Consider the following 25208-nt stretch of genomic DNA (forward strand, 5'->3'; position numbering starts at 1 on the left):
GGTCCCCTGCTATCCATATGGTAGCTTTCTTGAACCTGGAGCAGACGTTTGATATGGCTTTGTAAAGACTTGCCGCGTACTGTTCATCATTATTTGTTGGACGATATGCTGAGCCAATTACAAGTGTTTCCTTATTTATACATTCCAATTTCAGAAATAAAATGTCACATGGTGTGTCCACCTCGATACGTTCACACTGGATGTTGTCACGAATAAGGATCATACTGCCTCCATACCCGTCTTGCCTGTCTTTACGGTGCACATTGTAGTTCGAGTTCGGGGGTAGAATCTCTGCGTCATTGATCGAAGGGTTGAGCCAGGTTTCACAGGCACATAGAATGTCACAATTTACTGAGTCCAAAAAGTTCCAGAAGGCGGCCTTTTTCTTTGGGCTGCAGATACTCTGAATGTTGAGACTAGAAAGTCGGATATTGTTGGTACGGAGTTTCTGGCGAGATTTCTTAATCAGACTGGAGCAGGATGGGAAGTGTGTATTACTGGAAATAATACTAAAAGATTTCGATATGCTTGACAAGTTGGAAATGTTGCAGCTGGACACACTCTCCGGGTCCGAGACATCACTACTATGAATGGAATGTAAGCTGGCAGACGTAGTATTGGATGACAGGTTGTCAAAGTGATCTGAGTGCACTGACTCAAATAGAGTAGAGGCAAAGTTTGGAACGCGACACGACAAACATATATAAAACAGAGATTAACAATGATAAAGCAGCTAAAACGGAAGACATAGTAATGTGTTTAAGTATATTTAAAACATATCAAAGTTGCGCACTATTTAATGGGTTATCGGTTAGATGATTTTTAGAGATTCCTAGCTGTCCATATAGACTTCGTTATATCATTTTGTCCAGTTATTAAAATAATATAATCTATAAGGGGTTTTGCCAGGGAGGGGTTTTGCCTTCACTCTCTGGAACTACAAGAACACCGTTAGAATAAGCTTTCACAACGCAACACCATTTGTCAATTTAATTCCTTGGCTGCCACTACTTGATAACCCCATCACTTGAGTGTCAGAGCTAAATGTATTTCCTTCTTCGTCTTTATTTAAACAGAAGTTAATTCGGTAAATATCATAAATATTTAGAAATGTGCAATTGAGTTGCTTTTTTATTTGTTTACAATATGACACCAGCGCTTTATCTAATTAATAGACACAAGATAACTCTAGCAGGGCCTCATTTTTCTTTGAGTTCTTTAGATTTATTTGGGTATTTCTAGCAAAACTAAACCCAAATTTCATTGGCCAATTTTAAAAAAGGTCGCATATCTATCCAATCAGATATAATGTTTCAAAAAGACCACGGCGCGTGAGCGATTTTTTTCCCCATCAAACATAAACAAAGGTATTATTATCAATTTGCTTCTCTCTAGTAGTTCATTTATTTTATAACCTATTTGTATTGTACCAGATAATTATTTTCTTGATGCAGATATAATTTTATACATACATTTATTGCACATTTTTAAGTTTAAAGGAATAGTAATAGGATTTCGCGACAAAGCAAACCAATAACCAATTTTATGCACAGCATACTAAAACGAATTAAGGCAGCGCCTAGAATGAGGATTTATCGTAAATATATCCTGTTTACAAAGAAACTATTCACTACTCAAAAGAAAGTGAAAATTCCTGAGAACCAATTCACTTAAAACAGTAAGTTAACGTTAGGGTCATCATGTGGAATATCATACATGGTACTTTGCAAAATGTACGGGACGCCCATTGTACTTTGTAAAATGTTCAGGCAGTCGATGTCATGGTGACGTCATTCGCCGCGTTGTTGTACTGGCTTAAGGATTTTCTTTTTTTTGTTTGCACTCCGCGCAGAAGCTTTACTGCCTTTACACTTCCTTACTGTTTAAAAAGGGCCGTTTAAAAAATATTTTTCTCAGTTGCATTTACATTTTCAAATTGAAAAGAAGTAAGGCCATACCAAATTGATTTGTCGTTCGTCGGAACTACCGCATCAATGATTTCATTCCCGAGAAAAAGAAAAAAAAATTCACCCGTCCGCACGTACATAAATTGCCGAAAAAAAAATTTTTTTTTCTGTTTACGCGGTCCGGAATGATAACGGTAAACAGGTTTTATCGCTGTTTTAATGCGTCAAAGTGATATTGATCGGAATCCATGCGTTCGTAATACATGTAGCTGATGACACAAACTCAAAAAGTCAGGAATTATGGTGTTGTTCATCATTTGTTTTAAACCTGGAGTGTCTGTGCTAGTGCCACACATGACCTTCGATGTGCCGGTAGGTGATGAAGTATGCACGTTCTACGATTGTTCAAATTATACAGTGAAAAGAACAAAGCCCGACTTGTAGACGTGCACGGCCACGGGGATTCAACTTGAAAATATTTGGATTAAACATAGAAATATTGTTCAGATAAAGTTTTCAAACCATTTGTTATCAGTGTGTTTAGTTAAATATTTTAGATCTAGAGCCAAAGCCAGTGCTTTCTTGAAAAAAAAGTTTGTTCACAGATCCTGACTGATCCATCACATTAATTGTCTCGGGCCCAAATCATTGTGAACATAACTTCTTTAGTACGGCAGTCAGATATTCTATCAAAATGCATATATTCATTTTTAAAAAATGTTTAGCTTTTCAAATAAGTTGTGTAGATATAAAAAATAATTTCTGTCGTATTGTAACCCCAATTTTCCCTGTTTGTATATTAATTGGCTGTGAATTGATTGAAAGAAAGAATCTGAAAAACAGAACTTCCCAACTCGAAATTTCTTGGTCAATCAAAGCACAACAAATAACACTTTTAAAGAGTGGCCATATTGGGATCATTTTTTGTCCGTCTGTTATCATTTTTGACTGAAATGAACCTCTACCACAAAAACCTAAGCTAAGCTTATCTGTTAAGAAATTATTCCAATGGATTCGAGCAATGTCGGAGCATTTGTGTGCCCAACTCCGTTTGGTCTCATTGGTCAAGTGATTTATTACTTTCCCCTCACCTCTACCGTTTGGAGTTTCACTAGGGGCACAAAGTTGCTCATGTGTCAAAGCCATCTAACTGGGTTTCAGAAGATATGTTATTCCACTTGGGTGCCTGTTTTGTCTTAAATATTCCTCATCCTCTGCCGTTAAATGGGCACGCCTTCAGATTAATGTAGAACAATCAAAATTAAAAATAAGACACTCGTCCCTCAGTAATTATAAATGCAAAATAAAAACAGAGTGATTCAGTGAGTTTTAGCAAGAATTTATTTGCAAAACCATTCATGTAGTCTTTAAAACATACAGAAAAGCTATCTACTGTCTTAGTCACACTGTAAATGTTTAAGTTCTGTGTTATTCTTAAAGAAATGTTAACTTCATGTATAATCATAACTGCAAAAAAAAAAAAAAAAATACCCGCTCGCTCCATGTAAAAGCAACGGTTACCGCCTCTGAAAAAATCAAAATTGATAAAAAAAAAAAATTTCGCTCGCTCGCTCCTATTTTTTTTGAAAATTTTCCGAAGAACTACTAATCAATTTGGTATGGCCTTAAAGAAACATGTTGGCACAGTTTACAAATTTCTGTGACTGATTTGGGGTACTGTGTTACTCATGCAGGCAACCGGTCTGCTGACAGTACATAAAACAGAACAGGAAGACATGGAAAAAAATTGCCTCCGTACATGCAGACAACAAAGACGAATAACTATATACGGACGTTACCGTCTGGGGGATTTTCATCCCTGGTGATTCGCGTCGTGGATAAATCCCCTATTACATTAAACTGCGGTACCTGGTGATTGAGGTATTTTTGTATGGCTCGATAACAGTACAGAAGGATAGATAAAATGGACACCATTTCCTATTTTCAGGGATATACTGAAACAGTGTGTATCGGATCTTGTAGTTAAAATGATAACCAGTATTCTGATCCAAGTTTTCACTTCCATTATAGGAATGGCAGGGGCTAGTTGTCAAGCTAATTGTACGCGAGTCGCGATATTGTGATAATTTTTGCAAAGGTCACCCTTACAGAAGAAAAAGGCCTGCTGCGTACTCTTGCTGTGTACATACAGCGTATATGATGCGTACATGATGTGTACTGAAAGCAAGGGCTTTAAATAGTACGCAGGATATACACCGCACATACACTGATAGTACGTTTGTAGTACACTTTTGACATGCAAATGAGCTCTGCCGCGTACTACTTGCTGCGTACATGCTGTGGACTACATAGTACACAGGATGTACGCTGGAGGAATTTAGTATGCGGGAAATAGTACGCAGCATGTACGCGGCACATACACTTTTCACATGCAAATGAGCCTGCGGTGTACTACCCCTGCGGCGTACATGCTGTGTACTCCTGCGGCGTACATGCTGTGTACTCCTGCGGCGTACATTCTGTGTACTCCTGGCCCGAGTCCTGCGGCGTACATGCTGTGTACTCCTGCTGCATACATGCTGTGTACTCTTGTGGCGAAACTGCTGTGATAATGTAAATTCCTTACCCCACCAACTTTCTTATGCAAATGCTGATCATTTGGACAGAAAAAAAAACAGAAAAAAGATAAGTGACATGCATCAATAAGTATTTACCCTTACCAAAATAATGTAGATTGATGTTATCAAATAAATTAGTATGCTTTTCTTCATCCACTTTTCAATGAAATAAATCAGTTTTTGTAGCATGTAATTTGGTAAACATCTGAAGAAAATGGCGTAACTGCATTAAGGGGAAACAACTTTAATGCAACTAAATATAAGTGTTATAAATTTCGAAGTATCTGCGGTGTACATGCAGTGTACTATTTTCTTGTACAAGTCCCTCCTGCGTACATGCAGTGTACTCCTTAAATTTTCAGAGTCTGTGCTGCGTACTTGAAGTGTACTAGTGACCTCCTGCGTACATGCTGTGTACTCGTCGAGATAGTACGCGGCATGTACGCGGCATGCGGTGTATGTAAAATGTACTCCTCTGGCGTACTACTGTGTTCGCGGCATATACACAGCAAATACGCAGCATGTACGCCACAGAGGCTTGCTTCTGTAAGGGCAATATCTCTCCTCCACATACAACATAGGAAGGACCTTTTCTGTGGTGAACCTTCTGCAATGATTCTATGCCGTGATTTTTAAATTGCATTAATGATTTTAACTATTAAAAACAAATATATTAGTGAAATTTTAAGATACCTGGAAAGAATATTCATTTTTCCCTTCCATTCAATTGAGGTCAAGGTCACAACTCAAGGTCAAAAGTTTGAGCCTTCCATTTTGTGTCTGCTCTGTATCTCCTAAACCCCTTGAAGTACTTTCAAATTCATTGATTTCCTCATACATGGACTATAAAATATACTTCACAAAGTCAATGTTTCCACCCAATACCATCAACCCTTTCACTATCCATTACAGCGACAGGGGATATAGCTGTCTTTCAGACTGCCTTGTAATTCATTGAAGAGGATTATTTGTAATTTAAGTTATTAAAGGTCCATTACTAAGGGAAAGTGAGTTGGCATTTTTTTTCATAGCCAGTGCATAGACTTCTGCAAGACACTAAATAATGAAGATTGGCAGGTCAAAATTTACAGAAGGTCTTTGGAACTCAAAGAAATGTATGTGTATTATGTTGAAATTTCAATGAATCGACAGAATGACCCCCCAGGTCTTTTTAACTTTCTTCATACTTCATAGAAAAATAATTGTACATATACTGCGATTTATTTCGAATTTCAACATACCAGCTTTCATTTTCCAATAAAATGAAATAGTTTCTGTGCTTTTTAAAAGAAATTAAAATGTTCACTTTCCTTAGTATTGGACCTTTAACTTTTAAAAATGAACTATTTTAGTGAAAGATGCACATTGGTTATCTTTAAACTTTTGACAGATTTAGATATTGTCATTTGTCCTTTTTAGCTATAGAGAACTAGAAATGAGCGACTGTGAAGAATCGCCAACACCTGCAAAAGTTGCAAAATTGTCTTCATCAGTAACTGAAATTTCATCAGAACCCGAGCCAAGTTCGGTAGATGTCGAGACACAGAGGGCACTCGAAGATATTGACAGTTGTCAGAGTGACATTGATGCTTTGAATGAGAAAGCAAGTGAAGAGATACTACAGGTGGAGATGAAGTACAACAAACTTAGACGTCCCCATTTTGAGAAAAGAAATAACTTGATCAAGCATATTCCTAATTTCTGGGTGACATCTGTATCCTTTGCCTATACTGTATATGCGAATCATTGTATTGCAGAAATAAATGTACTTGTCACAGGTATACATGTTTTAAGCTCTCCTGGACACAAAGTGCTCATGTAGAGATTTTAAAATTGTTGATAGTCTGTTGTCCACATTTGCTTTAAAGACCATCTACTAAACCGCAAAGCCAGTTTCATCTAAATTTTTCAGGGAATTTTCCTTTGGTGGGCTACTTTAAGACTCCTTTAAATCTAGGTCATCCCTGCAAAATTTTAGTTTCTCCAAAAGGAAGAAAATTTAAAAAGTCTTCTGAGAAACCATTGTCCCAGTTTCAAAATGATTTTAAAGCAATGATTCTTTGGTGACCTTCTACCAAATTCTTTCAAGCCATATTGATATATTTAAAAATGGCTGCCTGTGGGTAGGTGTAGTTGCTACATGTCTATAATTATGGACATCTTTAAAAATCATCTGTAAGTTAGGTCTAAAACCATTGGTCTGATTTCAACAGCAATGTTCCTTGGGTGACCTGCCAAATTCCTCCAAACTTGTTGGATTTATTTAAAAAAAATGGCCAGCAGGGGATAGGGCTTGTTTTCTCTATATTTATGGCTTTATGGAAAACTTTTAAAAAATCCTCTTCTCTGGAGCTGATGGACTGATTTCAAAAATTTAAACTTTTAACTGTTATTTCTTTAACACATATGCAGTTTCTGAACCATCCTAGAATGGCAAATATAGTAGAAGAGGAAGAAGAAGAATGCTTGCATTACCTGAAGCAGGTAAACATATGAAAACACTTGCCTTAAGTATAAAGTATGTAACTGATCAGCTTATACTTTTTCATTATTTGAATCCTGTATTCTCAGGGGGATATTGAACTAATTGTCTGTGCAAATCTGCTTGATCTAAACTTTTTCCTGCGTTTACGAACATCGCTTTTTGTAGCAACTAGAGTATGCCTCTCACATGTGAAGAATATATAAGCGTAATGGGATTTTCAATTACTGGTACACCAGCTTCAGTTTTGATTTCCTAGAGAATGGTGGCAAAGCAGCTATATAAATTCACTTTATACTGCAGGTTGATGTGGAAGAATTTGAAGATATCAAATCTGGATACACAATTTGTTTCCAGTTTGCACCAAACCCATACTTTACAGATGAACTCCTAACAAAGGAATTCCGCCTGGCAGCTACTGGTATGCACTGATATACGTATTGCGTAAACTTTACTGTTAAGAAGTTGTGTCCATATCTGTTTGCAGGAATGAAACAAACATAAAGTGTCATATTTATGGACAGATTTATACTATATTATGTAATTTGAGTAAGTATTGCTGTAATTATTTTTGCTTTGACCATATATATTATGCCATTGAAGCGAGGCATATATATATTTATATTATTAAAATTGAATGAAGTTATGCCTTTTTAGCTCACCTGTCACAAAGTGACAAGGTGAGCTTTTGTGATCGCGCGGTGTCCGTCGTCCGTCGTGCGTCCGTAAACTTTTGCTTGTGACCACTCTAGAGGTCACATTTTTCATGGGATCTTTATGAAAGTTGGTCAGAATGTTCATCTTGATGATATCTAGGTCAAGTTCGAAACTGGGTCATGTGCCATCAAAAACTAGGTCAGTAGGTCTAAAAATAGAAAAACCTTGTGACCTCTCTAGAGGCCATATATTTCACAAGATCTTCATGAAAATTGGTCAGAATGTTCACCTTGATGATATCTAGGTCAAGTTCGAAACTGGGTCACGTGGGGTCAAAAACTAGGTCAGTAGGTCTAAAAATAGAAAAACCTTGTGACCTCTCTAGAGGCCATATTTTCATGAGATCTTCATGAATATTGGTCAGAATGTTTATCTTGATGATATCTAGGTCAAGTTCGAAACTGGGTCACGTAGGGTCAAAAACTAGGTCATTAGGTCTAAAATAGAAAAACCTTGTGACCTCTCTAGAGGCCATATTTCTCAATGCATCTTCATGAAAATTGGTCAGAATGTTCATCTTGATGATATCTAGGTCAGGTTCGAAACTGGGTCACGTGGGGTTAAAAACTAGGTCAGTAGATCTAAAAATAGAAAAACCTTGTGACCTCTCTAGAGGCCATATTTTTCATGAGATCTTCATGAATATTGGTCAGAATGTTCACCTTGATGATATCTAGGTCAAGTTCGAAACTGGGTCATGTGGGGTCAAAAACTAGGTCAGTAGATCTAAAAATAGAAAAACCTTGTGACCTCTCTAGTGGCCATATTTCTCAATGGATCTTCATGAAAATTGGTCAGAATGTTCACCTTGATGATATCTAGGTCAAGTTCGAAACTGGGTCATGTGCGGTCAAAAACTAGGTCAGTAGGTTTAAAAATAGAAAAACCTGGTGACCTCTCTGGAGGCCATATATTTCACAAGATCTTCATGAAAATTGGTCAGAATGTTCACCTTGATGATATCTAGGTCAAGTTCGAAACTGGGTCATGTGGGGTTAAAAACTAGGTCAGTAGATCTAAAAATAGAAAAACCTTGTAACCTCTCTAGAGGCCATATTTTTCATGAGATCTTCATGAATATTGGTCAGAATGTTCATCTTGATGATATCTAAGTCAGGTTCGAAACTTGGTCACGTGGGGTCAAAAACTAGGTCAATAGGTCTAAAAATAGAAAAAACCTTGTGACCTCTCTAGAGGCCATATTTCTCAATGGATCTTCATGAAAATTGGTGAGAATGTTCAGCTTGATGATATCTAGGTCAGGTTCGTAACTGGGTCATGTGCGGTCAAAAACTAGGTCAGTAGGTTGAAAAATAGAAAAACCTTGTGACCTCTCTAGAGGCCATATTTTTCACGAGATCTTCATGAAAATTGTTGAGAATGTTCACCTTGATGATATCTAGGTCAATTTTAAAAGTGGGTCACGTGCCTTCAAAAACTAGGTCATTAGGTCAATTAATAGAAAAACCTTTTGACCTCTCTAGAGGCCATATTTTTCAATGGATCTTCATGAAAATTGGTCAGAATTTTTTATATTGATGATATCTAGGTCACATGTGCTCAAAAACTAGGTCACTATGTCAAATAATAGAAATAACGATGTCATACTCAGTTGAACACTGGGTCATGTGGAGATAGGTGAGCGATTCAGGACCATCATGGTCCTCTTGTTAGCTCACCTCAAGGTGTGTTATTGTGACCGCTTGATGTCCATCGTCAGTCGTGTGTAGTGCGTCGTGCGTCGTCCGTCAACAATTTCTAAAAAAAATCTTCTTCTTGAAAACCACTGGGCAGAATTACACCAAACTTCACAGGAATGATCCTTAGGTGACCCCCTTTCAAAATTGTTCAAAGAATTGAATCTATGCAGAACTCTGGTTGCCATGGCAACCAAAAAGAAAAACTTTAAAAATCTTCTTGTCCAAAACCGCAGGGCCTAGGGCTTTGATATCTGGTGTGTAGCATCATCTAGTGGTCCTCTACCAAAATTGTTCAAATTATCCCCCTTGGGTCAAATATGGCCCCGCCCCGGGGGTCCCAAGTCTAAATAGACTTATATAGGGAAAACTTTGAAAATCTTCTTGTACAAAACCACATGGCCTAGGGCTTTGATATTTGGTATGTAGCATCATCTAGTGGTCCTCTACCAAGATTGTTGACATTATCCCCCTAGGGTCAAATATGGCCCCGCCCCGGGGGTCCCAAGTTTTACATAGACTTATACAGGAAAAAAAGTTTAAAAATCTTCTTGTCTGAAACCACAACACTTAGACCTTTGATATTTGGTATGTAGCATCATCTAGTGGTCCTCTACCGAGACTGTTCAAATTATCCCCCTAGGGTCAAATATGGCCACGCCCTGGGGGTCCCAAGTTTTGCATAGACATATAGGAAAAAAAGTTTAAAAATCTTCTTGTCTGAAACCAGAACACTTAGACCTTTGATATTTGGTTTGTAGCATTGTCTTATGGTCCTCAACCAAAATTGTTCAAATTGTACCCCTTGGGTGAAAAGAGGCCCTGCCCTGGGGGTCCCAAGTTTTATATAGACTTGTATAGAAAAAAGCTTTAAAAATCTTCTTGTCTGAAACCATACGACCTAGGCTTTTGATATTTGGTATGATGCATTGTCTAGTAGTCCTCTACCAAAATTTTTCAAATTATGCCCCTGGGGTTAAAAGAGGCCCCGCCCTGGGGTCACTTAGTTATTATGTGAGTTATATAGGAAAAATACTTAAAAAATCATCTGATCCTATTGCCAAGACTGTTTAGTTATAATCACCTGATGACTCCAAGTAATATGATGTCACTTGACTGTGACCTTGACCTACTTTCTTGTTTTTTAAGATACAGGCTTGAAATTTTGATGACATACACAGTTTTGCACACAAATCGTAAAACTAAATTTCATTGACCATGAATGTGACCTACTGACTTTCTAAATATTTTATCATCAGTTTGACACTTGAAACATGTAGCTCATATTTCTCAGGTGAGCGATCCAGGGTCATCATGACCCTCTTGTTTGGAAGCTTTGTAAAGAAACCATCCAGCTGTCATACGGAAGGTTGGTGATTCTACTCTGGTGCCAGCCTGTGCCTGAAAAAAGTCCCAGAGTGGCGCCTAGGTTCTTCCTGCACCATGAAAAGCTGGAAAGTCCCCATGTGAACTGTAAGCAAACCCTCCTCCCCCTAAAAAAACCAACAAACTCGGAAATCAGTCTTAAATTCTGTAGGATAAATAAAAAAATAAATGAAAAGATATCATAATATTAAGATCTGTGATCAGAAAATAGTATAAATGATTTTGTTTGCAGATGGTAAGCCAGCCTCTAGATCTACACATATTCACTGGAAACCAGACATGGACCTTACCAAAAGTACACATACAAGACATGCCCGACGTCAACGAGGGGAAGGCAGGTCGTTTTTCTCTTGGCTTACAGATACTATAGATCCAGCAAGGGACAGAATTGCTGAGGTAATATTTGCAGAGTTTTCAAAGTAGCTTACCTTTAGGCATATTTAGTTTGACTGGTTTACGAAAAGTGAGAGCTATACTTCTCCAACGCATGTAGATGGTCGATGTAAACTCATGAAATAATATGAAGTGGAATTAAGAGTTGGTATTAAATTAAGAGGATTTATATATATTATATGTAATTCTTTATAATTGAGCTGCGCCATGAGAAAACCAACATAGTGTGTTTGCAAACAGCATGGATTCAGACCAGCCTGCGCATCTGCGCAGTCTGGTCAGGATCCATGCTGTTCGCTAACGGTTTCTCTAATTGCAATAGGCTTTGAAAGCGAACAGCATGGATCCTGACCAGACTGCGCAAATGTGCATGCTGATCTGGATCCATGCTGATCGCAAACACACTTTTCTCATGGCGCGGCTCATATATTTTACTTTTTAGATGATAAAAGATGACTTGTGGCCCAACCCTTTACAGTATTACCTGGCTTCTGACATAGAAGTTGAAGAAAATGGCATAGACAGTGATGATGATAACCATATTATAGAGGATGATTCAGTAGTCATTGTAGGTGATGATGATGACGATGATGAGTCAGATGATGATGGTTTGTTTGTTTTCTCTGTTTATTTTAATATCTAAAATGTTGATCCTTGAAGTCTACAATCTAGTACAGAATCAAGGACACTTAATCAATATGCTTAAATTGCCTTTATTATGAAAATGAAATATTTCTGAACTTTTTGAGGGGATTAAATCTATATAAAAAAGCAAGTACATGTACTTAGATATCTGAAAAAAAAGAAGACATTTTTAGCTCATCTGATTTTTTGAAAAAAAAAATGATGAGTTATTGTCATCACTTGAGCGGTTGTCGGCGTCGGCGTTGCCTAGTTAAGTTTTATGTTTAGGTCAGCTTTTCTCCTAAACTATCAAAGCTATTGCTTTGAAACTTTGAATACTTGTTCACCATCATAAGCTGACCCTGTATAGCAAGAAACATAACTCCATCTTGCTTTTTGCAAGATTTATGGCCCCTTTTGTACTTGGAAAATATCAGATTTCTTGGTTAAGTTTTATGTTTAGGTCAACTTTTCTCCTAAACTATCAAAGCTATTGCTTTGGAACTTGGAATACTTGTTTACCATCATAAGCAGACCCTGTACATCAAGAAACATAACTCCATCTTGCTTTTTGCAAGAATTATTGCCCCTTTTGGACTTAGAAAATCAGTTTTCTTGGTTAAGTTTTATGTTTAGGTCAGCTTTTATCCTAAACTATCAAAGCTGTTGCTTTAAAACTTGCAACACTTGTTCACCATCATAAGCTGACCCTATACAGCAAGAAACATAACTCCATCCTGCTTTTTGCAAGATTTATGGCCCCTTTTGGACTTAGAAAATATCAGATTTCTTGGTTAAGTTTTATGTTTAGGTCAACTTTTTCTCTTAAACTATCAAAGCTATTTCTTTGAAACTTGCAACACTTGTTCACCATCATAAGCTGACCCTGTACAGCAAGCAACGCAACATAACTCCATCCTGCTTTTTGCAATAATTATTGCCCCTTTTGGACTTAGAAAATCATTTTCTTGGTTGAGTATTATGTTTAAGTATACTTTTCTCATAAACTATCAAAGCTATTGCTTAAAACTTGCAGCAGTTTTTCACCATCATAAGTGGACGCTGTACATCAAGAAACATAACTCTATCCTGCTTTTTGCAAGAATGATGGCCCTTTTTAGACTTAGAAAATCATGGGTAGGACAATATTTCTATTATACAAAAAAAATCAGATGAGCATCAGCACCCGCAAGGCGGTGCCCTTGTTTAGTTTGACTGATAGAGGAATAAGTAGGGCTAATGCACTTTGCCTGGTGTCAGCATCTGTGTTGGTAAATAGTTTTTATGAAGTACTCTTCTTCATTACTTAAGATATTCAGTGGAAACTTGCTGTACTTGCTCATAGTGCCATATTCATTAGCGTGACAAGTTGTGTAAATCTTCCTGCAATATTTTTGAGAATTATGCCTCTTTTTAATTACAAATTTTGGTTTAATTTTTTATAAAGTCCAAAATCTTCATTACTGAACATATTCATTTGAAACTTGCTGTACTTGCTTTTAGTTACAATGTACAGTAGTGTGACAAGATGTGTAACTCTGTCTATGGTATTTCCAGAGTTATGCCTGTTTTTAACTTAGAAATATTGGTTTTTCAAAGTGAACTGTTCCATGTTTTTAACCATTGTAAATACTACATTAAAACTTCACACTCACCTTTCAGGTAATAACACAAGGTTATTGCATCATTTCCCATAACTCTTACATAAATTTGAACGAAATTTTCCCCTTTCTTGGACTAAGAAAAATCTGTTAAAGTTGTAGTTTGCAAAATTGCTCTCTCCAAAATCAATGCAGATATTGAATTGCAACGATGCAAGTTATTGAGGTTGATAAGATATGGTGAAAGGTGGATGTCTCATTACTGTAAATTGTTTTTTGAGCAAGTTATGTCCTTTTTGGGTTTGAGAAATGCAGTGTAAACTTTTGCATGGAAATTACTGTCTCCAAAACTAATGCAGAAACTTGATTGAAATATCACACAGATGTAAGGTGCACTTGAATAAGATCACATTTTCAAGTCCCATAACTCTTACTTAAAGTTGGATAATATGCTTATTCTTAGATAGAAAATCCATTTTACTGATAATTCTTCAAATAGAGGAGTATGGTGTCATGAGAAAGATCTTGTTTGATATCTGTTGATTTGATACTACCTTGTAGAAAAAACTGTTTCTGCATATTTAAGACTGGCTTGCATGGTCGACTCGAGTGACTAAAGGTTGCTGACTTTACATATTTTGCCACCCAGGGGCACCTGGGGTCTTCATCATTAAAGCTGGAAAGTTGCCATATGACCTTTGATTGTGTTGGCACGACATTATATCCAACACAAGTCTTTACTGTTATACTTTTACTGTGTTGTCTTTCTTCCATTTAAAGCTATATATTTACATTCGCCCTATTCTTTTCCATTGAAAATTGTGACGTTCATTTAGTATGAAACAACAAAAGGAAAAGCGCGAAAGTTATGTCATTGCTGCTTAGTGATAACCAACCGCTGTTTTGACGACATCCACGTATAGTCAGGGAGAACGTTCCTTAGATGACTTCGCAGTTGTCTGGTGAACAGAATGGCCTGGAAGCTGATTTTAATGTTAAATGTCACAAAATATGTGCAGGTTATAATATAATCTTGTTTAGAAATGGAAAGGAAATATAATGTAAATATAAAAAATGAAACTATTTTTTCGGTGTTTATGCAAAATGAACGACAGAATAGGATTGGCAAATTATACATGAATCGCTAGCGCGATTCCTGGATTTGCCGTCCTATTCTGTCGTTCCTTTCACATGAACACCGAAAAAAATCATTTCATTTCTTAAATACAGCCAGTAACAGCAACTAATATAATGTATAAAATGTATAAAACTGTATCTTAAGGTATATGATGACTTTTCACAGATGATGTATACGAAGTAAAAGATGATGAAGATGATGATTTATCTGGAGAAGAACTAGAAGAAACTGTCGAATCAATAGAAGTTGAAGATGATGATGATGGTAAAGATCTTTATGAATTTTGTAAAAGTATAGTTTTTGTGCATTCTCCAGAGTTAGGATGAGTAATATATCTTTGCCCATGTCCAGTAATGTGTAGAAAAGTAAGATTTTCACAAATTTTGGAGTTTGCTTCACTTTCATTAATTTTTAAGATGGTTGTCTGTGGTCAATAGATGTCCCATGTAATTCTGAGGTAAATTATTAGGAACTTTTCAACCTGCAACTTCATAGAATGATTGCATCTGTCCAGGTTGAAATGACCAACAATGTTGTAAAATTGTATAAGTAAATTGTCATGACACATTACCTACTCTATTATTTTTTAATGTCATAAATGGCGTCTATATACTGCTGCTATTTTCTCAACTGAGTGTACTCTCTAATCATAAAAATTGCGACATAAACTATGTGTGTATATTTGCAGATGATGAAGATGATGATGATGCTATTGAAGTGCTTGGCAGTGATTCAGAGGCTGAACTGCTGATCTCACATGATCCAGATACCTCTGTTATCGACTCCAATATCTTATCTGGGGCGGCTGACACTTCACAAGATAAAGATAGAGGAGATGATCCGGATACTTCACAGACCAGTGAACTTGATAGTGCAGATATGTCACAGACTGATGGTGGTAGTGTAGCACAAGACAGTGATGTGTTAGACACTGATAAGAAAGTGGCAGAGAATGACGATAGTGTGTTAGAACAGGATAATGTTGTGTCACAGAACGATGATTCATTGTTAGAAAATGATGGAAACGATTCAGATTTGTTAAAAGAAGATGACGATAATGATGAAGAAAGTGGTAAAGAGAAAAAGGACTTAAGTGATATGGAAACATCACAGACAAGTGTTTTAGATGGAGGAGAGAGAACGGAGGATGGCGTGGACTGATAATTGTCAGTGTAACTTGTTGGTTGTTGAATGAAATATAGAAGTTGTACATAAAATCATGCTAGCATACCCATACAGTACCAAGTACTGTTGCTGTTATATGTTGTACAGAGTCAATGAATTTTTATTGATAAAATTCCTAGGTATTGTGTCTGATAGCAGATAGGTATTAGAGTAGAACTATAGATTCGTTCATGAGAGTTGTGAAGGAGAGTCTATTGCAGTTGGATGAAGTTTAGCAAACCAGTGCTATTCGTTTTTGTTACAGTCTGAAACCAAATAGTCTTGCCTTTTGGCGTATATGTAATTTCTTAAATGAAGTTCAGTACCCAACTCTTTATCCCAGACACATATTCAGGGATGTAGGTCTTCTGAATATAGTGGAAACTAGTAATATCCAGCCACATTCAAGGGAATGGCAGCCACAGTTTCATCATGTAAAGGTAGCATTATCCAGAGAGATGCAGACACTGTTTAGCTGTAAATGTAAAAATTAATCTCTTCATTCTGTGAACCAAAGGGTGAAATTGAGATGAAAAAAACCCACATGCAGTAATTTAGCCTAACTTGATGGATACTGTTAACATATCATATTACATTATGTTCATTTTTGATTTTTGCTCTGTATACTTTTTCATCTGTTTAAAAAATTATTGTATTTTTGATGCTGTTTTTGGGGCCGAGTTGCTTTAACAGTTACGAAATTTCATACCCACGGAATTAATTGATTTTACAGTAATATACTGAGGTGTTAAAATACATAAAGTTAACTCTTATTATGCTGGACACGATTGATTCTGCCTTTGCGACCAGTGTAGATCTTGATCAGCCTGCTCATCCATGCAGTCTGATCAAGATCTGTACTGTTCGCCATTCAGTCAGTTCTTTTTTGGTAATTACCCCTTCAAACAGTTAATGGTACTGTCCAAATTGAAAGATGGACAAGTTCATTACACAAATTTAGCAGGGTAAGGGTTAATACTTGCAACTAGTTAGCCAGTTCTGTTGATAAATGATGGATATAGAGATGGAGTAGGTTTCCCAGTGTTTTTTTCATGCTGGAAGGGAGGTAAATCTCAATGTGCATGTTGTCAGTCTGAAAAACTTCATGTCTCAGCTTTAACTTTAAATGATTCAAGAGATTCCACTGAAACTTTACACAAATGATAACTATGATGATTAGATGAGTGACTAGAGTCTGTTCTTTATATCAGGTCAAGATCACAAGGCAAGGATCCTAACCTTCAGGCACTAAGTAGTTGTGCTCGGCACATCTTTTGTTTCAGCATGATACTGTTATCATTTCATCTTTGTTCATTGAAACTGCAGTTTCCTCAGGGATTACACCATATTTTGTTAGTGATATATAAATGTAAGGGAGTTAACTTTTGTTTTCATATTCCTGTACATTTGACACATGAGAGTGATAAAATGAGAGTTACCTACCTTGCATTGGAGATAAATCTTTTGCTGTTTGAAATCATATTTAATGCAATTAGAAAATGTATTTTAATTAAGAATAGAAAAGAAGACAATTTAGTTAATATTTAATGAGACTTCAGGCTTGGTTTTAGGTATTAGATCCATTATTGGAAATACCGGTAATATAAACACTGAAAACTAAATATGTATGGAAGGCATATGTGAACACATCTATTTCAAAAATATCAGTTATTTTTATCCAGCCAAATTCTAAATAAAGTCTCTTTTTTCATAAAGAGCCATTTGTTTAAAAAATCAGCAGACTGAGAGAAAACAAAATACACATAGACAAAACGAATATCTGTTAACATTATAATGTGATTTAATAAAGTAATCAAAGTTGTTCATTTCAGATCTAGTAAAAGCACACTGACTTGGTTGTTTGTTTTGACCACTTAGTAGTGGAGATTTTCAATGAAGTCGCTAAATTCTTACTAATCATGGAGTTACAAAATACTAACATTTTACATAGATCTGTTTCCAGTATTTCTTCTTTCTGGTTTCTGATAGTTACCTGATAATCAGTTTGTTCTAAATATTATTTCAAATGTCAGCGGCCAATACTGTGCGTTCAAAACAAAAATTTAACTTTTAACAGATGAAGCGTTTAACATTTTTGCACTGTGTAAGAAAAAATATTGTTCTGTTTATTCTTTGTTTTGCCTTCCTTTTGTTGGCCGGGTTTTCGAAGAAAAATACGGCTTGTAGATTAGGTCTGTCCATGCGGATGGATGGATTGGCAGATGGATGGAATAATGAGTCTCATGTTAACCTTTTTGTTCACTCAATATCTGGACAAGTGTTTCACCTAGGACCTTGAAACTTCATAGCTATGTTGGTCTTGATATGTACATGACCCCTATTGATTTCAGGGTCAAAGGTCAAGGTCACAGGGACCTGAACATGTTAACCTTTTTGTTCACTCTATATCTGGACAAGTATTTCACCTAGGACCTTGAAACTTCATAGCTATGTTGGTCTTGATATGTACATGACCCCTATTGATTTCAGGGTCAAAGGTCAAGGTCACAGGGACCTGAACATGTTAACCTTTTTGTTCACTCAATATCTGGACAAGTATTTCACCTAGGACCTTGAAACTTCATAGCTATGTTGGTCTTGGTATGTACATGACCCCTATTGATTTCAGGGTCAAAGGTCAAGGTCACAGGGACCTGAACATGTTAACTTTTTTGTTCACTCAATATCTGGACAAGTGTTTCACCTAGGACCTTGAAACTTCATAGCTATGTTGGTCTTGATATGTACATGACCCCTATTGATTTCAGGGTCAAAGGTCAAGGTCACAGGGACCTGACCATGTTAACCTTTTTGTTCACTCAATATCTGGACTAGTATTTCACTTAGGACCTTGAAACTTCATAGGTATGTTTGTCTTGATATGTACATAACCCCTATTGATTTCAGGGTCACAGGACAAGGGTCAAGGTCACAGGGACCTGAACATTGAAAATGGTTTTTGCTCAGTATCTGGACAAGTATTTAACCCAGAACCTTGAAACTTCATAGGTATGTTGGTCTTCATGTGTACCGGACCGCCATTAATTTCAGGGTCAAATGTCAATTTCATTTTCTACCTGTCCATTTCTTTTTTCCCTTTTGCCTTCAATATTTTCTTATTATTTTGGGGGTTATTTACTGTACATGTGTGCCATTATTAGAACTTTAACTCATTATCACCTAATTCAGAAAACCCGGCCAAAACAATCAGACGTTAGCTGCTTGTATGATATTGATTCAGCATAGAAAGATGTATGAGGATTAGCTTTGCCTTTAGGGGAACCCCCATCCTTCAAAGGTGTTTGCAAATTTAGACACAAGATTAAAGGTATTAGTCCCTGGAGGTAATGATTCCTTAATTGAGAAGTTATCTAATTTATCAGGTATACTACTTCAGGGGTCACACTGGGAATTTTTTTCTCTGAGCCACTGCTTTTTCCGAAGATAAAATTATGAGGCCAACAACGGCGAAGCGCATAGCATTGACGTTCTTGTAGGACTACATTATATGTACCAAAGTACTCATACTAAAGAAATTAATGTAGTTATTACATATTTCTTAGTAACCCTTTAAAAAGCTATTTAGAAAATCAATTTGTGTTAGTTTCTAAAATTATCATTTTTATAAAAAGCTGCCATTTAATAAAAAAATTCTGAAAATCACATTTAAAATAAAGATGTCAAAAAAGAAAAAACTTTTTGGTTCGTAAAACTGGCAATATTCGTAGTTTTGCACACAGACATAGCTTGGGCCATTTTTGCCAATTAGAAAATTTCGGAGCCACATTTAATTCTTTGTCGCAAATGGCTCAAGTGGCGATCGACAGCGTGACCCCTGACTACTTAAATATGAGTATCTTTTCAGTGCAGTGTTGTGTTTTAGTTGTTGAAAATTTGTAAACAATAAAGATTATGAAGTTCTAAATAAAATAAATTATTTTGTATGTCATGTTCAAAATTTTTATTTGAAATTGATAAACAAGATAACGTTTATTGTATTATAAAATTATAGTTCATTTTCACGAGGTAAATCAACTTTGTTTAAAGTTATTTCATGACTTCATAGTTCAGAGCCTGTTCATCAGTTACACTGGTTGCCATAGAAATTATATTCCATATTTTCAAATATTTTAAGTGTTATTATTTTTATGCATGTTTGGTTTAGCTATTAAGAAGAGACATTTCTAGAATTGTTGGTGGCTTCTTGAATTAATTTATATTTTTCCTCAATCTTGTTATTTTAAATTGCCCAATTAACAATTGCCATCAAAATTTTGATGTAGAATTGATAGAAATCAGATACTGTAAAAACATAAATTTCCGCGAGGGTTTAATTTTTGCTATACTCGCGAGGCCCAACATCTCGTGAAAATTAATCCTCACATAAATATTCACCATACGTATAATTCTGATTTCAGGTATTACTGGTATACCATTTTTACAATTTTGCCAGTATTAAACCTCAAGAACATACTCGAAATTTTAAATTCGTGAAAATTTGACCAAGTGAAAATACAAAAATGTATGTGCTGTTACAGTAATGTCGAAATATGCATACAGGTTTTATGTCTTCTTTAGAAGAAAAGGTGGTATATTGTATTGCAGATATTTGTTAGTCTGTTAGTAATTAGACCATTGGTTTCCAACTGATAACTGGAAACCGTTGGGTTTGCAGTGGTCAGACTCAATGTGGTAATTACCTGGCCAGTATATCGTCACCCAAGCACAATAAAATATTAGCTTCTCCTTTAGGTCAATACATATAACCACATACTGCACCAAGGTGACAGTATGACCCCTGTGGTTTGGTTGTTGTTAGCTTAACAATCAAGGTCACAGTGACCTTAAAACTGAATACTGTTTTCAATCATTATCTTGGGATGGTTTGGGCATACATCTATTAAACTTCATAGCATTGCCTGTGGTCAGTAAATGAACTCTTGTGCTTTGGGTGGTCACAGTAAACTTGAGACATAAATTGTCTCCAATCAGTAATTAGAGAACCCTTTGGCTTATGGACTTCAAACTTAACATGATGATTGTCTGTGGTCAGTTAATGACCTGTATTGGTTTTTCGAAGAAAAAGTAGAGCTTTTGCACTTGCCTTGGCGTCATGGTCACCGTTGTTTCAAGTTTTTGATAAAGTCTCTGTTACTATCAAAGGTATCGGTCTCTGTTACTATCAAAGCTTTTGACTTGAAACTTAAAATGGTTATTTTCTATCAAAGTCTACACCAGGAGAAACAATCCCCATAACTCTGATTTGAAATTTGACAGAGTTATATCCCTTTTTAACTTCGGATTTTTAGCTCACCTGAGCACGAAGTGCTCAAAGATGAGCTTTTGTGATTGCCCTGTGTCTGTCGTCCGTCGGTCGTCAGTCCTCCGTCCGTCCGTCGTCGTCAACAATTTGACTGTTAACACTCTAGAGATCACAATTTTGGCCCAATCTTAATGAAACTTGGTCGGAATGTTACTCTCAATTAAATCTTGGATGAGTTCGATATTGGGTCATCTGGGATTAAAAACTAGGTCACCAGGTCAAATCAAAGGAAAAGCTTGTTAACACTCTAGAGGTCACAATTTTGGCACAACCTTAATAAAACTTGGTCAGAATGTTACCCTCAATAAAATCTTGGACGAGTTCGTATTGGGTCATCTGAGGTCAAAAACTAGGTCACCAGGTCAAATCAAAGGAAAAGCTTGTTAACACTGTAGAGGCCACATTTATGACTGTATTCATGAAAACTGGTCAGAATGTTAATCTTGATGATTTCAAGGTCCAGTTTGAATCTGGGTCATGTAGGGTCAAAAACTAGGTCACCAGGTCAAATCAAAGGAAAAGCTAGTTAACACTGTAGAGGCCACATGTATGACCATATCTTAATGAAACTAAGTCAGAATGTTAACCTTGATGATCTATAGTTCATGTTCAAATCTAGGTAAGGTGGGATAAAAAAAACTAGGTCACTAGGTCAAATCAAAGGAAAAGCTTGTTGACACTCTAGAGGTCACATTTATGACTGTATCTTCATGAAACTTAGTCTGAATGTTAATCTTGATGATCTTTAGGTCAAGTGCGAATCTGGGTCATGCGGGGTCAAAAATCTAGGTCACTGGGTCAAATCAAAGGAAAAGCTTGTTATCAGTCTAGAGGCCATATTTGTGACTGTATCTTCATAAACTTAGTCAGAGTGTTAATCTTGATGATCTTTAGGTCAAGTTCAAATCTGGGACATGTGGGGTAAAAAACTAGGTCACCAGGTCAAATCAAAGGAAAAGCTAGTTAACACTTTAGAGGCCACATTTATGACCATATCTTAATGAAACTTGGTCAGAATGGTAATCTTGATGATCTCAAGGTCCAGTTTGAATTTGGGTCATGTGGGATAAAAAACTAGGTCACAGGTTAAATCAAAGGAAAAGCTAGTTAACACTTCAGAGGCCACATTTATGACCATATCTTAATGAAACTTGGTCAGAATGTTAATCTTGATGATCTCAAGGTCCAATTTGAATCTGGGTCATGTAGGGTCAAAAACTAGGTCACCATTTCAAATCAAAGGAAAAGCTAGTTAACACTATAGAGGCCACATGTAAGACCATATCTTAATGAAACTAAGTCAGAATGTTAACCTTGATGATCTATAGTTCATGTTCAAATCTAGGTCAGGTGGGGTAAAAACTAGGTCACTAGGTCAAATCAAAGGAAAAGCTTGTTAACACTCTATAGGCCACATTTATGACTGTATCTTCATGAAACTTGGTGAGAATGTTAATCTTGATGATCTTTAGGTCAAGTTCGAATCTGGGTCATGCGGGGTCAAAATCTAGGTCACCGAATCAAATCAAAGGAAAAGCTTGTTATCAGTCTAGAGGCCATATTTGTGACTGTATCTTCATGAAACTTAGTCAGACTGTTAATCTTGATGATCTTTAGGTCATGTTCGAATCTGGGTCATGTGGGGTAAAAAACTAGGTCACCGGGTCAGATCAAAGGAAAAGCTAGTTAACATTTTAGAGGCCACATTTATGACCATATCTTAATGAAACTTGGTCAGAATGTTAATCTTGATGATCTTTAGGTCAGTAGGTCAGGTGAGCGATACAGGGCCTTCATGGCCCTCTTGTCTGGTTAAAGTTTTATAAAGTTTTTACTGGCAAAGCTCTAATTCAGAGTCAAACACAGAGAAAAGTTTAGCACACTGTCTTATTGACAGCTCTTGTTTTGGTTGCCTGTAGTCAGTAAATGACCTTTGTTGTTGTTTTTGTCATTTGAATTGATCTGAGGAAAGTTCTTAATGATGTCGAGTCTGAAAATTGTTTCCAATCAATATCTGGAGAACACTTGGGCCTAGGACTAACAAATTTCATAGTATGATTGTCTGTGGTTAAGTGATGACCTCTTTTGTTTAATTGCATGATTGCCTTTGATCAGTATATGACCCCTATTATTTGGGGTCAATATGTCAAAGGTCAAAGTGACAGTAGACTTTAGACAGAAAGTTGCTCACCCAGTTATCCCCAACTGGACATGCTGGGGGCATATCAGTTATACAAACAGCTCTTGTTTATATGATCTCTGTTTGAAATTTATTTTATACAGTGTATATACGATGATATTAAAGTCTTATCAAAATCAATAACTTCAATTGATTTGTTTATTTTGTCAGTTCAGTTCGATATTTTATGCGTTATTTCGGATATTTCGGTATTAACAGCGGGTAATTAAACTTAAAAACATTCTTGGAATCCTAACAGTACTCACTTATTTTCTAGGTAAGTAACTGAACAACAACAGTATATATGTCCAGAGTTGCAGAAAGAGTAGCTTTAGATGTATCACCTTACGAAAATTATCATGAAGAACACTGTTCTTGTATGAAGATCGAACTCTGGATATGTATTAATCTCCAACCTAAGCCTACTGGGGTGTTTGTTACAAGGTGGTGTGTTAAGTTGTAGGTCATAGATTTTACAAAAGGGTCGTTCTTTCTATACCTTTGTATCCTGTTTGCATTAATGTTGTCATATTTTTAAACAATCCTAACGGCCTCCTGCCTCCACCCAGAAAAAAATTGGTGAGGGGTTTGGGCACGGGGGGAGAAAAGGCATAAACTACATGTTCAGTAAGTTAGTTTCATTTTTTAAGCCCTGTAGATGTTGACGAATTATAAGCATTGCCACATTTTAATACATAAGATAGTAAAATGGCAATTGAATGAACCTACTTAAAAGTTGTATGTTGTTTCTAGGGCTTGGACTTAGTACATTTTGATTGTACATGTAACTATTATGGACAAAGTGATAATTTTGTCGTAACGTTTTACTTGTACCTTTGCCACCCAAAGTTCACGCCATTTTAGCCGACTCGTGTCCCTGTTGACCTTTATTACTTAACTAATTACAAACAATATACCCAAAGAGCTTTTGTTTACTCAATGCGGTAGTCGTGATTTTTTCTCGCTGGCACATTAAAAATCGATTGGTTTATTGGACCGATAATTGAACGCCAATTCAGAAACTTTCTGATAACGCGGTTACCAATAATTGTGACTTGGCGCGAGTTTAAACTACAACTTTATATCAATATTGTAAATCATACTTGATCTTTGGGAGAAATTTTACACGTAAAATTTTTCAATTCGTACATCAATTGGTTTCATTACACAAGTGGTATTGGCCGGTTAAATATTGACATTCATGATATCTTAATCTGCCGATGGATCTGTTACCAAATAATTTTCTAACTGAACTTTACCCCTATTGTCAAGTAAAAGCAAAATTTGGCGATTCGTAAAGACCTCATGCTGTGTAAGAAATCAAGAGACAATTTTCTTACTTTAACGCTTAGCTGATTCTGTCTTTGCGACCAGTGCAGGCCAAGATCAGCCTCAGTGCACATCCGTGCAGGCTGATCTTGGTCTGCACTGTTCGCCATTCAGTCAGTCAGTATCTTCTTGGTAAGCACTCCTTTAAACAGTTAATGGTTCTGTCCAAATTGAAAGATGGATTAGTTCATTTTAGAAATTTAGCAATGTAAGGGTTAAGTTGCACTGAATCACATTTTGCTACCTCACTCTCGGATCCTCAAGAAACAAAGAAGACTAAGAAAGTCACATTCTAACATAACAGAGGGCTGCCATGGTTTATTTGGAGACTAAGTCGAACCATCTGATAAGAATTAATACGTGAGTAAGCATTCTGGAGGTCTTGAGTCTACATGGCCGGGTCCACGGGGACATGGTCGGGTCCATGGCCCCTTGCAAATAACTGCTGGCCTACATGATTAGATATCGGCTACGTTGAAAAAGAATGGAGCCATTCCAACATAACGTTTCAAAGAATTTGTACATTTAAATTATTTAATTTTCAAAATAAAAACAACGTTTGGTCATTTTAGTTTACGAAAGTAAAGTGGTAATATTGTTATTGAAATAAATCAATATTGCAACCGTTCATTTTTCAACACGTAAAAAAGATATAGATTTCAATATAACATGAAATTGATTTAACCCAT

General features: G+C 36.3%; 1 protein-coding gene across 1 annotated transcript; it reads left to right on the plus strand.

The window, feature by feature from the left end:
• The first annotated feature begins 1242 nt into the window (after positions 1 to 1242).
• LOC123529278 (protein SET-like) lies at positions 1243 to 23334 on the plus strand. The gene is made up of 8 exons (XM_045309545.2): positions 1243 to 1367; positions 5906 to 6200; positions 6899 to 6970; positions 7272 to 7389; positions 11001 to 11164; positions 11604 to 11769; positions 14690 to 14788; positions 15213 to 23334. Exons 2-8 carry the CDS (start codon positions 5922 to 5924, stop codon positions 15683 to 15685), a joined length of 1371 nt encoding a protein of 456 aa, XP_045165480.2. The 5' UTR covers positions 1243 to 1367; positions 5906 to 5921; the 3' UTR covers positions 15686 to 23334.
• Positions 23335 to 25208: the final 1874 nt, after the last annotated feature.

This window comes from Mercenaria mercenaria, chromosome 13 (genome assembly GCF_021730395.1).
Source record: "Mercenaria mercenaria strain notata chromosome 13, MADL_Memer_1, whole genome shotgun sequence".
Lineage (NCBI taxonomy): Eukaryota > Metazoa > Mollusca > Bivalvia > Venerida > Veneridae > Mercenaria > Mercenaria mercenaria.

What these genes read in the sequence shown, in the direction of transcription:
- LOC123529278 (XM_045309545.2), top strand. Translation starts at nt 5,922, where the DNA reads ATGAGCGACTGTGAAGAATCGCCAACACCTGCAAAAGTTGCAAAATTG. An exon ending in CAAGGGACAGAATTGCTGAG is followed by an intron (nt 11,165 to 11,603) that starts GTAATATTTGCA and finishes TTTACTTTTTAG; the next exon opens with ATGATAAAAGATGACTTGTG. An exon ending in AGTTGAAGATGATGATGATG is followed by an intron (nt 14,789 to 15,212) that starts GTAAAGATCTTT and finishes GTATATTTGCAG; the next exon opens with ATGATGAAGATGATGATGAT.